The sequence below is a fragment of the Ovis aries genome, chromosome 4, assembly GCF_016772045.2.
Source record: "Ovis aries strain OAR_USU_Benz2616 breed Rambouillet chromosome 4, ARS-UI_Ramb_v3.0, whole genome shotgun sequence".
Classification (NCBI taxonomy): domain Eukaryota; kingdom Metazoa; phylum Chordata; class Mammalia; order Artiodactyla; family Bovidae; genus Ovis; species Ovis aries.
Window position 1 is genome coordinate 98,686,280 of NC_056057.1, and position 12,717 is coordinate 98,698,996.

Sequence of the window (12,717 nt, forward strand, 5' to 3'; positions counted from 1 at the left end):
GGCCTGTGGTTTTCAGTAGATGACAGACGTTCAGAGCCCAGCCCTGCCCTCTTTCCACTCCTACGGGGGTTAAAAGCCAGTGTTAAAAGCTATTTCTTTCATTCCCAAACCTTATGGTTTAGATGAAAGCTGTCGTCTAAAGATCTACCACTCAGAAAACTTACGTGGATTAGCAAGACCTATCTTTAGTAGATAATGATATTATGTTAGACGTGTATTTAAAGAAAAATAGAAAGTTTTTTTTTGTATTTAGGGAATATTCTTCTATTCTTCAAGTTGTTTCACTTGTACATACTATTTTTCCTTTCTTTTTCTTCATCTCTTATAGTTTGTTATACTTTTAACTTATATGTCTTTTCTTTTCCACGTGTATTTATGTCTTTTTATCAAGCTACCTATCGCTCCTAATTAACCAATATGAATTTAAGACTACGGTGTGGCTCTTTGGAATTCTGCAGCATCAAGTATGGCATTTTATAAACAGTGAATGTTGATAAATGTCACGAACCAACTGACTCACTGCAGAAGTATAGAAAATTTTCTGTGGAGATTTGCTTACTTTTAATGTTTCTACCCCTTATTAACTGATGGGTTGGATATAATTTGAGGAACATAATTTTTTTGTGTGATTCTTAGAGAATTACTGTGTAAGTATAATTTAATTAGATTTAATTGAAAAACATCTGTGGTTCCTTTTAAGGGAGTGGTCCCATTTTTTAGATCCATACTGGGTTTTTTTTTGTGTGTGTATTTCCATATCTTTTTTTTTTTTTAACTTTTTATTTTGTATCGGGGTAGAGTCAGTTAACAATGTTTGGTAGTTTCAGGTGGACAGCAAAGGGACTCAACCCTATGTATACGTGTATCTATTCAGACCCATACTGGTTTTGGGTGTGGTTATGCAGTCTGTGGCTACTGATTGATTTTTATTTTCTTTCTTTCTTCTTCTTTTTTTTTAACAGTGAAGGAAATGAGCCTCCAGGACATCAAGGAGGATTTGGAGTTGGATCCAGAGGAGAACAGCACCCTTTTTATGGGCATCCTCATCAAGGGGCTGGCCAAACTGAAGAAGATCCCAGAGACAGTGAAGGCGATCACAGAACGCTTGGAGCAGGAACTTAAGCAAATCGTGAAGAGGTCTACAACTCAGGTGGCCGACAGTGACTATCAGAGGGGAGAGAACCTCACGGCTGAGAACCAGCCAAGGTAGGTTTTTGCTAACTGTATTTACTGTACCTTTTGAAGGGTAGGCAGTGGTATTATATGTATCTTTGTTGTTGTTTAATCACTAAGTCATGTTCTAGTCTTTGTTGATGTTATTTCTTTTTTTTAAAAAACTTTATTTTGTATTGAGGAGTATACCTAATTAACAAATAATATTGTGACCATTTCAGGTGAACAACAAAGGGACTCAGCCGTACTTATATTAATACATGTGTCCACTCTCCCCCAAGGCCCCCTTCCATCTAGGCTGCCACATAACACTGAGCCGAGTTCCCTGTGTGATACAGTAGGTCCTTGCTGGTTATCCATTTTAAATATAGCAGTGTGTACACATCTCCATCCCACATACCCTAACTATCCCTTCCCCCATCCTTTCCCCCTCTGGCAACCATAGGCTTGTTCTCAAAGTCTGTGAGTCTGTTTCTGTTTTATAAGTAAACTCATTTGTATCATTTCTTTTTAGATTCCACATATAAGGGATGTCAAAAGATATTTCCCTGACTTACTTCACTCAATATGACACTCTCTAGGTCTGTCCATGTTGCTGCAAATAGCATTATTTCATTCTTAAGGATGAGTAATACTCCATTGTATATATATACCAAGTTGATGTTATTTCTTGAACTTTGGATGCTGTGGACCATACAAACTCAGATTGGTGAAAACAGCTTGAATGAGTGTAGCTCAGCTGGTTTTGGATGTAGTTGAGAAGTTGTCCATACTCAAAGGTAAGAAGGTAGCAGTTATTGAATATTTCTTAAGCACTAAACTGTATTCAAGGCAATTTATGTATATTACCTTATTAAATTCTCATTACAACTTTTTGAGCTACTTACTTAGTATCCAGATTTTACAGTTAAGGAAACTGGGGTTCAGAGATAAAGTAATTAGCTCAAGGTCACAGAACAAGTGGCTAGTCTTGGAGTTGAGTGCAAGCCCTTGGTCTTTGTTCTGTCCCATGCTTTCTCCTTCAGTGTGTGGTGATATTACATTTGCCAATAGGCATCAGTCTAAGGAATTCCTTTATGTACTTAAAACAGCTAACGTTTCATAATTCTCCTTTCATGGGGGAAACCAAATCATCCTCTGATTCTGACTCTCTTGACTGCCATGCACTGGGCTTAAAGCTTAATACTCTGATGTCGTCTGATGATGGGAGAAGATATTTCAAATTGAGGCTTTCCTAGAAAATCCAAGATTCACTCTACATGGGTCTCTGTCCCTTCTTCCTGCTTGTCTATTCTATTCCTCAGCCTCCCATGGGCACCAGATATGGGCAAGGCAAGAATTTGCTGTCAGAGGGGGAAAGGCCAATGGAAACCACAATTTTATCTGAGAACAGAGGACAAAGGAGAACATTTCTTCTGAGTTGCTCAAATAATATGAGTTCCTGGGAGGTGCTGGACAGTGCGTTCTAGGCAGTATCATAATCAGACTAGCTTGTTGTGAAGGCAGTTCTACTCTTTGTACTTAGGACTTTAAAAACTTTTTTAGAACGAAGATAAGCGAATTTAAAGAGAAATAATAGCTTACTTAGTGTGGAGTCCCTAGATGTACTTTCAATTTTTGGAGAAATTGATGTATTCTACTTACGTTTTTTATATTCTTTGGATTTTCTAAATAACTGATTTTAATTACACATTCATTTCAGTTCAGTTGCTCAGTCGTGTCCGATTCTTTGTGACCCCGTGGACTGCAGCACGCCATGCTTTCCCGTCCATTATCAACACCCAGAGCTTGCTCAAAATCACGTCCATTGAGTCAGTGATGCCATTCAGCCATGTCATCCTCTGTTGTTCCCTTCTGCTCCTGCCCTCAGTCTTTACCAGCATCAGGGTCTTTTCAAATGTGTCAGTTCTTCGCATCAGGTGCCCATAGTATTGGAGTTTCAGCTTTAGCATCAGTCCTTTCAATAAATATTCAGGACTTATTTCCTTTAGGATGGACTGGTTGGATCTCCTTGCAGTCCACGGGACTCGAGAATCTTCTCCAACACCATGGTTCAAAAGCATCAATTCTTCAGTTCTCAGCTTTCTTTATAGTCCAACTCTCACCTGCATACGTGACTGTTGGAAAAACCATAGCTTTGACGAGATGTATCTTTGTTGGCAAAGTAACGTCTCTACTTTTTAATATGCTGTCTTGGTCATAACTTTTCTTTCAAGGAGCAAGAGTCTTTTAATTTCATGGCTGTAGTCACCATCTGCAGTGATTTTGGAGCCCAAGAAAATAAAAGTCTGTCACCATGTCCATTGTTTCCCCAACTATTTGCCATGAAGTGGTGGGACCAGATGCCATGATCTTAGTTTGATGAATGTTGAGTTTTAAGCTAACTTCTTCATTCTGCTCTTTCACTTTCATCAAGAGGCTCTTTCAGTTCGGTTCAGTCGCTCAGTCGTGTCTGACTCTTTGCAACCCCATGAATTGCAGCACGCCAGGCCTCCCTGTCCATCACCATCTCCCGGAGTTCACTCAGACTCGCGTTCATCGAGTCAGTGATGCCATCCAGCCATCTCATCCTCAGTCGTCCCCTTCTTCTCCTGCCCCCAATCCCTCCCAGCATCAGAGTCTTTTCCAATGAGTCAACTCTTCACATGAGGTGGCCAAAGTACTGGAGTTTCAGCTTCAGCATCATTCCCTCCAAAGAAATCCCAGGGCTGATCTCCTTCAGAATGGACTGGTTGGATCTCCTTGCAGTCCAAGGGACTCTCAAGAATCTTCTCCAACACCACAGTTCAAAAGCATCAATTCTTCGGCGCTCAGCCTTCTTCACAGTCCAACTCTCACATCCATACATGACTACTCTTCGCTTTCTGTGAAAAGTGTGGTGTCATCTGCATATCTGAGGTTATAGATATTTCTTCCAGCAATCTTAATTCCAGCTTGTGCTTCATCCAGCCCAGCATTTCTCATGAGGTACTCTGGGTATAAGTTAAATAAGCAGGGTGACAATATACAGCCTTGACGTACTCCTTTCCCTATTTGGAACTTCAAAAATTAATTCTCTTGTAAGCTTCATTCTGCAGTACGATTGGTAAAGAAAGCATTTTCTACCCCTCTTCTGCCATGGAGTATGTCAAAGCACATGTTTGGAAAAGCATGGATTTTGAAGTTGAGCAAACTTGACTTTGAATTTCTGTTCTGTGACTGAGAAAACTGCTGGGTCAGCCAAAAAGTTCTTTCGTTTTTTCATAAGATGTTATGGGAAAATTCAAATGAGCTTTTTGGCCAATCCAGTAATACCTGTCTTACAGGCTAGCTCTCGTTAGATGAGGTTATATGGTTAGAGTTTGTTAGGATAGCGCCAGTCAGTACCATTCCTACATACGTTGTGTGTGAATACATAAGTTTGTTTATTCTTGATTCCTTTCTCAACTTTCATGTTCATTGATCCTTCACACTGTGGTCCAGAGAAGCTGGGAATGGTTCCAGATTGAACCGTGCTTGTCTTTTTTCTTTGCCTGGAGCCTGGATTTTCCTGAAGGCCTTTTGCCTCCTTACTAATGAACACTCCAGAATTCTGATTTGCTATTTGCCCTGTTGCTGCAAGTCCTTGGATGAAAATGCTGAACTTTCATGGGGAAACAGCACAACTATAATATATACTGGAAATAAAAGGAAAAGGCCATGGATCAGTAACTTTTCTACAGTCCCCTTAAAAGCAATGCATCTTTCCTAGGATTTTGATCTCTTCTGCTTCCCTTCCCTGAACCCCCTCCAAAATTCACAAGTGGAAATTATAGCAATAGAAGTGGAAATTCAGCATACTGCCCCAGGAAATAATAAATGTTTCTCTGTGAAGAATGAGTCAGCAGGAGGGTTTTTTCCCTTCAAGTTTCATGTTTTGTCAGTAGTTTAAAGGCTTTTATAGGCAGGATATATTGGACACTGGCTCGTGAACAAGCTGTTTGTCTTGGTTTCATGCCTATAACATGATTTCCATTTTACAAAATCTACGAACCAGAAATTTGGGGCCAAAACTCTTTATTATACAATAACACAGAGAAAGCAAATATTGTGATTCAACCATTCTTTTTGAAAGTCAAAGACTAAATTCTTGGGTTGGTGTTCCAAATAACTGATAATTTAGAGCAAGTCTGTAGTGGCTATGTATCAACAAATGCTACAAAACTCCAAGAATTAATTACCTGGGAAACTTCATTCCAGAGTGATGGCACTGTTGCTTCTAGAGGTCTAGAATTTTAGAAAGGATGTTGGCAGATGATTCTTGAAGCTTGCATGGTACTCTGTGTTAAACTGTACTGGGAGGTGTCAGTGATACTATTTTAGAGAGAAGCAAAGTCTCAGTAGTTTGCATTATTACTATTCTCTTTTACCCTTCAAGGAATCTCATGCTCAAGGGGCAAGAGTCTGTTTTCCGTAAAGGAAGATGGAGCAGAGACAAAAGAACCATGAATCCTTCTTCAGCAAAATTCTTCTCTCCATTAGTCCCCACTCCCGATGAGATAACTTGTTCCAGTCATTAGCATGTAAATGCTACTCTGAGGCTAGGTACCAGACTATAACTTTTCCTAGAAGTTTCATTGTTCAGCATCATCATCTTGAATATATTCTGGTTGTGGTGCATTGCAGGCCTGTTTTCATTTGTCTTTATGGAAAGCGAATTAATGTTGTGTGCTATTTCTCTAGAAAAGGAGTGGGAACCAGACTAGTGAATTCTCTTTTGCTTTCACTTCCTGCAGAGCCAGAGTCCTTTCACAGCCAATTTTCAAAAATCACCAGGTCCCTCACTTTTTATTTTATTTTATTCTTGACCCCCAATCTATTGTCTATTTATAGGAGAAATATTTTGTCTTTCCATCCATTTTCTAGTGTCTTAAAACCTCAGGTTACTATGAAAGGAAGATATTCAACTACTGTTGTCACCAACTTGATAGACATTAGGAGAACATGTGCTTTAAGAGCTCCCAGAACTTCCTACTACCCATAATTTCCTCAGAAAGCCAGGTGGTGTCTTCAGTTTCAGATGGTTGGTGTGGCCTGCAACCTGTGCAGCTCAGAATCAATTTCTTCAAGTCCCACTGCCTAGTCTAGTTATTGGTTCTTTTCCAAAATCTAGCTCATGAACATTTCCTATAATTTTTGTCTCAAAAAAGCTGGAGGCAGTTCTTTATTATTTAGCATATAAGTCCCTGGTGGTGCAGTGATAGAGAACCTGCCTGCCAATGCAGGAGACACAGATTTTATCCCTGGGTCAGAAAGGTCCCCTGGAGAAGGTAATGACAACCCACTCTAGTATTCTTGCCTGGGAAATCTCATGGACAGAGGAGCCTGGTGGGCTCCAGTCAATGGGGTCACAAAGACTTGGACACGACTTAGCAACTAACTAAACAACAGCAAGAAAAGCATGAGGAATACAGGGAAGAAACAGAATCTTCTCACAGCTGTTGTAGCTTGTCAAGAATATGGAAGAGAGAAGAACTGGGAAAAGAGAAGGATTGGCCTGTGTGAAACAACCACTCGACTCATTTGAAAATGATCCTATTTAAAAATGAAAGCAGAATGGGGAGGCGCTGAAGGATCATTCCACCTTGGTAAAACTGCTGGTCTGGCAGGTGGATGCCATGACTGCCAGGGAGACCTTTTCCCCTTTTGGAAGATCATTCTGCCCTGTACCTTCATCTCTGTTGTGAATGAGGGAAGATTAAGCGTCTGCTATAAAAAGAGAACATTGCATATTCTGTGCTCACTGTGGTATTGAGGAAAGATTCATGGAAAAATGGGAGAGAAATATGCTTTAATGCTAAAAATAGTTGTGTTTGGATAGTGAGGTTATGGGTCCCCCTCCCCCAATTTTGCAGCTGTTAAGTTAATATGAAAAATAAATTCATTATTTAAGAATTAATTTACAGTGTTACACAGGTTATTTACATCAAAATAAAGCATTACAATACCTCCGTGGGGGTCCAGTGGCTAAGACTCTGTGGTCCCGAAGCAGGAGGCCTGGGTTCGATCCCTGGCCAGGAACTAGATCCCACATGCCACAGCTAAGACCTAGCACAGCCAAATAAATAAATAAAAACAAATATTAAAAAAGAAAGAAATCATTACAAATGGAAATTCTGATCGGAGGTATTAGTGTGGAAAAATACAGTACCTGTTGGCAGACCAACTGGATCATGTTCATAAAGTTGCTTTCTGTGGTGTGTGTGTGCATGTGTGATTTTCTTGACTATTCCTGGAATGGAAGCTTCAAGAGCCGAGAGAATGCTTTTGCCTTGTTCAGCACCATATCTCTAGAATGTAGGCACAGTGTCCACCAGACCCATAATATATATTTTTTGAATGAAAGAATGAATTCTACTTATATTGAATATCTGTCATGGACCAGGAACTGTCCTAAAATACCAAACAAATTTGAATGATCTCCATCCTTATGGAGTTTAAAAGTCTAAAGGGGAAGAAGGGCATTAATCAGAGAGTCCTTAGATAACTGTATTAATACAAATTGTGTTTAAGTGCCGTGGAGGAAGAACAGATGTGCCCTGAGAACATATAGCCATGGGGATGCAATCTGGTCTGGGTAGGTGGGCATTAGGGTGTATGGTATGAATGTTTTAAATAAGTAAGGCAGCTTTTACTTTTTTATGCTGTCTGCACTCATTGGATAGCACCTACTTCTAGTTACTACTAGTTATTCTAGTTGGGCAGTTACCTTGACATTGACATATAAGGTGTGAGAAGGAGAGCATCCAATTCTTGATGTGCCATTTTCAGGTTTTTTGGCTGGCTGATGAGAGTTTTATGGTTGACTAGATTTTGATCATTATTGCCAAGTGTACTTTTCTTGGAGATAATACCAAGTTTTCAGGTCATCAGTAATGTGTGAGAGGTCCTGTATTCCCTAGTAAACAGATTGTACTATAAACATTTTTATCTCTGTTAGTCTGATCAGTGAAAGATCGTATTTTCAAGGTGGTTTCGATTTGTAATTTTTAGAGAAAATTTGAGTGATTTAAACTTCCTATTTGTGTAACTTTTTTGTTATGATATTTGTGTTATATCTGGATATATTCAAAATAATCTGGGTTGAGGGTGCGTGTAGAGATAGCTAAAACAAGATTAGTGTTAAATGATAATTGTTGAATCAGGGTGATAGGTGCATGATGGTTCATTATCCTTTCCTAAAAGTAGACTTATTTAAATGTTGAAATTTTCAGTAATACAGTGGTCAAATAGTGTTTTATTTCCTTTTCAGTGAACACCCATTTTTCCATTATGTTTGTCTTCTTATTGATTTGAAGGAACTCTTTATATATCAAGAAAGTTAGTTCTTTGGAATTTATATTGTAATTTCCCACCAGCTGCATTCTCTTTTGACTTTATGATGTCTGATCATGTATACATTGTTTTTATTTTTATGAGGTTGTATTTATTAATATTTTATTTTTAAAGGGTCTGGGTTTTGTGTCAGAACTTAGGTCTTCTTCACTCATAGATTATAAATAAAAATATCCTAACTTTCTTCTAGTACAATCTTAGTATTTATGATTTTGAGAGATCTGGTATCTGAGGGAGTGGCCATGCTACTTTTAAACATCTGTAGCACGTATTACTGGAGAAGGCAATGGCACCCCACTCCAGTACTCTTGCCTGGAGAATCCCATGGATGGAGGAGCCTGGTGGGCTGCAGTCCATGGGGTCGCGAAGAGTCAGACATGACTGAGCCACTTCACTTTCCCTTTTCACTTTCCTGCACTGGAGAAGGAAATGGCAACCCACTCCAGTGTTCTTGCCTGGAGAATCCCAGGGACAGCGGAGCATGGTGGGCTGCTGTCTATAGGGTCACACAGAGTTGGACACAACTGAAGTGACTTAGCAGCAGCACGTATCTCATTGTATTGTAATCAACTGTATACCCTTTTCATTTTTGCCCCCTAACTATCTGCCATGTGATGGATTGTCAGTGTGAGATGATGCTGGCTAAATAATTGTAAAATTTACTTATCTGCTTTATAGTCATGTTTTTCTTTATAGTTGATATTTGCCTCATTTCTTAAAACTTTTTTTCCCTCTTGATTTCTCAGTCTACACAGGATATAGATTTGTGGAGATACACTGAATTATTGCTCTAAAAGTTGGTAAAATATACTTTCAAATATTTTAAAAATTCAGAGTCCAGAACTTGAAATGAAGGCATACCGTTTTAATAGGCCAGTCTTACAAAGTGGTTTTATCTCTGAGATGTCTAAAGGCTCAAGTCCCGAGGTTAGTTTTGTGGTACAAGTACAGTGCTCGTGGAAAGAGAAACGAAATATTTCTCACGATTGCTTTATATCCGTGGCTAGAGTCAGGCCTGTATTTTTCAAATAAGTAACGTTTCCTTTCATCTCTTCTTTCTCTGTTAGTTACTCTTTTAAATATCCAAAATATAGGACTTGGTGAAATTGGCCATCTTATTTTACGGAAAAATCGTTTAAGAGCAGCTTTGAAGCACGGTCAAGCGTTTGTCCTGGTGGCTTCTTGTAGCCGTTCCCAAGCACTGTATGTGGCACTTGGACGTGCTTGGCATCAGGGAGGGCTTCGATGTGATTTGGATGACTGGTTAATTCACATCCAAGCAAGCGGGAAGCAAGTAAATTTAACTTCATTGATTATGATTCCATTTGATTAAATCTCTACTTCTGATTACACATATCAGTGAGAATATGCTCTAAATACACCCAACTGTTAAACACTGAAAGGTATGAATAAGATGACCAGAGATGTACAGAAAAAAAATCCCACTATCTTCAACTGGAATGTCCTCACCTGCAGCCTAACTGAAATAGTTTTAGGATAAATGAAAGGAACTGCTTCTTTACCTCTGGGACTTATTACACGGTCTGTTAACTGAAATATCCAGCTTATTACCATGAAAGGTAGTACTGGTCCCAAATCTGCATGCTTTCTTGTAAGACTTAAGTTCATTGATGAGATCTTCTTGACATATCAGGTGAATTAATAACATTACCCATGTTATGGGTATGTTTATAGCTCTTTGATAAACGTGCGGTTGGACAGCTGTCTTTCTGATTTTATGTTGTCCTTTGGAGAAAGGGTGCTTGGCTGCATAGGCCAGATATCTTACTCAGTGTTGAACATTTCTTAAATCTTTGTTTTGCCTTTGTCAGGATAAAAGCAAAACAGTTGCTTTTGATTTCTCTTGTTTTGCATGCTCTAGGAAGTTCAGTTAGAGATTGGGCCAGTTTAAGGAAATAAGGGACTCTTGAAGAGTCCCTTGGACTGCAAGGAGATCCAACCAGTCCATTCTGAAGGAGATCAGTCCTGGGTGTTCTTTGGAAGGAATGATGCTAAAGCTGAAACTCCAGTACTTTGGCCACCTCATGCGAAGAGTTGACTCATTGGAAAAGACTCTGATGCTGGGAGGGATTGGGGGCAGGAGGAGAAGGGGACGACAGAGGATGAGATGGCTGGATGGCATCACTGACTTGATGGACGTGAGTCTGAGTGAACTCTGGGAGTTAGTGATGGACAAGGAGGCCTGGCGTGTTGCAATTCATGCGGTCGCAAAGAGTCAGACACGACTGAGCGACTGAACTAAACTGAAAGAATTAATGGATAAAATGTACATTTCAGATGATTGATAATATTACGTGTCAGCCCTCATGCTGCATCAAGGCCACTTCTCTATTTGGCAGTGGTAGGAACTGCCTTAGATCTTGTCATTTTCTTCATGCTTGTTGGTGTTATAATACAGATATACTCCACACTTAAACTGGCACTGACTCTTTCTTGTAGCAAAAACACACAAAAACAGACTTGGGTCAAATGAAATTCTTCCCTTGGTGATGTTTAGGAGTGAGGTCACATAGGATTAAAGTACCTTCGTGTGTATCTTAGGCTTTATTTCATGTTTTCTGGGCTCCTCTAGCTCCTGGTCCATGTTCTCATTATGTTCTCTAATCTAACTGAGGTGTAAGTTAGTTAGAGGAGGGTTCACTTTGTGTTTGCAGCCTGACTTAGGGCTGGGCACATACTAAATGCCCAGGAAGTTTAATGAATGAATAGGTAAGAAAAATGCAAAGAAGATACTTTTTAAATAAGAGTAAGCAATTTTTCTATTAAAAAAAATTCTCAGCAATACACACAGTGGGGTCTAAAGGATCAGCAATACTGCTGTCACTTGAGATTTAGAAATGCAAATTCTCCCCATGGTGGAGAAATGATTAAATTGGAATCCCTCAGTGCAGGGCCCACAGGAGTCTCTACTTTAGACGATTGTACGTATGCTAAAATTTGAGAACACTCTTTATAACATCAGAGACATCATGGAGTTCTGCAGTTTTGTAACGTTTATGCTTTGCAGAGCAGCCTGCCATCTGGCACCTCACCTGAGTGAGGCTCGCTGTTGGCCTCATCACAGGCAGGGGCATTATTATTAATCTCAGATTTGCCCAAGCAAATGTGAGAGCTGCAATCACTTGACAGTTCACAAAGCTGGTTGGTGGTGGTGGATTTCAGAGGAGAAGTTGCCTCTTACCTGCCATGGAAGTCTGCTTTCTGGCTTCCGTAAGGATGGTGGTCCTAGCTCATTTCCTGGGCCTGATTTTGTCCTTCCCTCAGAAGAACGGTATTCACGGCCACACGTCCCTTCTCCCACCCACGCTCCCTGCAGTGATCAGTGGCACCCTCTCAGTGACAGCTGGCCTCCTTAAGAAGTATGATCAGCCACCAGAGTAAATGAGTTTTAATTGGCTTGAGATGCAGACTGATAACTTAGGTACCTAGACAGTTCCACCAGAGACCTTGTACATCCTTGTACTAAAGACTAATATACAACTAAGTGATGAGAATAGACACCTAAAATCATAACTTTTCTTGTCTTGAAGGGGATTTGTGGATAACGTTTCCAATGTTCTGTTACAACAGTATATTATTTTTCAAATGGGTGAAAGGCTTTTCTTCCTCCTAGCTTTATTGAGATGTAATCGACAGATAGCATTGTGTAGGTTTAAGGTGTACAACATATTGATTTAACGCGCTTAAATATTGCACAGTGATCACCACCACTGGCTAACATCTGCATCACCTCACATAATTACAGTTTCTTTTTTTGTGGTGATAACTTTCGAGATCGACTTAGCAACTTTCAAATATATAGTACAGTATTAACTGTAACGCTATGCTTTACCTTAGCTCCTGAGGTCTTATTCATCTTATAACTCAAAGTTTATGCTCCTTGACCACTCTCTCCCCTTAACCACTCTGGTCTGTTTCTTTGACTTTGGCTTTCATAGTTTCCACATATGAGTGAGCACCTACAGTGTTTGTCTTTCTCCGTCTGACTTATTTTACTTAGCCTAATACCCTCAAGGTCCACTTCATATTGTCGCAAATGATGGGTTGTCCTTTCTCCTGGCTGAATAATATTCCACTGTGTGTGTGTGTGTTTTATCTGCTCACTGACTGATGGGCACTTAGGCTGTTTCCCTGTCTGGGCTGTTGTGAATAACGGTGCATGAACATGGG

At 39.8% G+C, this 12,717-nt stretch overlaps 1 protein-coding gene across 7 annotated transcripts in view; it reads left to right on the forward strand.

Moving 5' to 3' along the window:
* Positions 1 to 12,717, forward strand: part of EXOC4 (exocyst complex component 4) — an 807,451-nt gene that overhangs the window by 81,320 nt on the left and 713,414 nt on the right. For all 7 annotated transcript variants that reach the window (XR_009600448.1, XR_009600449.1, XM_060414840.1 and 4 more), the window contains exon 6: positions 963 to 1,206. Coding sequence is in view for 5 of the 7 variants with exons in the window: in XM_060414840.1 (XP_060270823.1) it covers positions 963 to 1,206 (244 nt within the window). In the remaining 2 variants the exon portion in view is untranslated. The remainder of the gene's footprint in view (positions 1 to 962; positions 1,207 to 12,717) is intronic.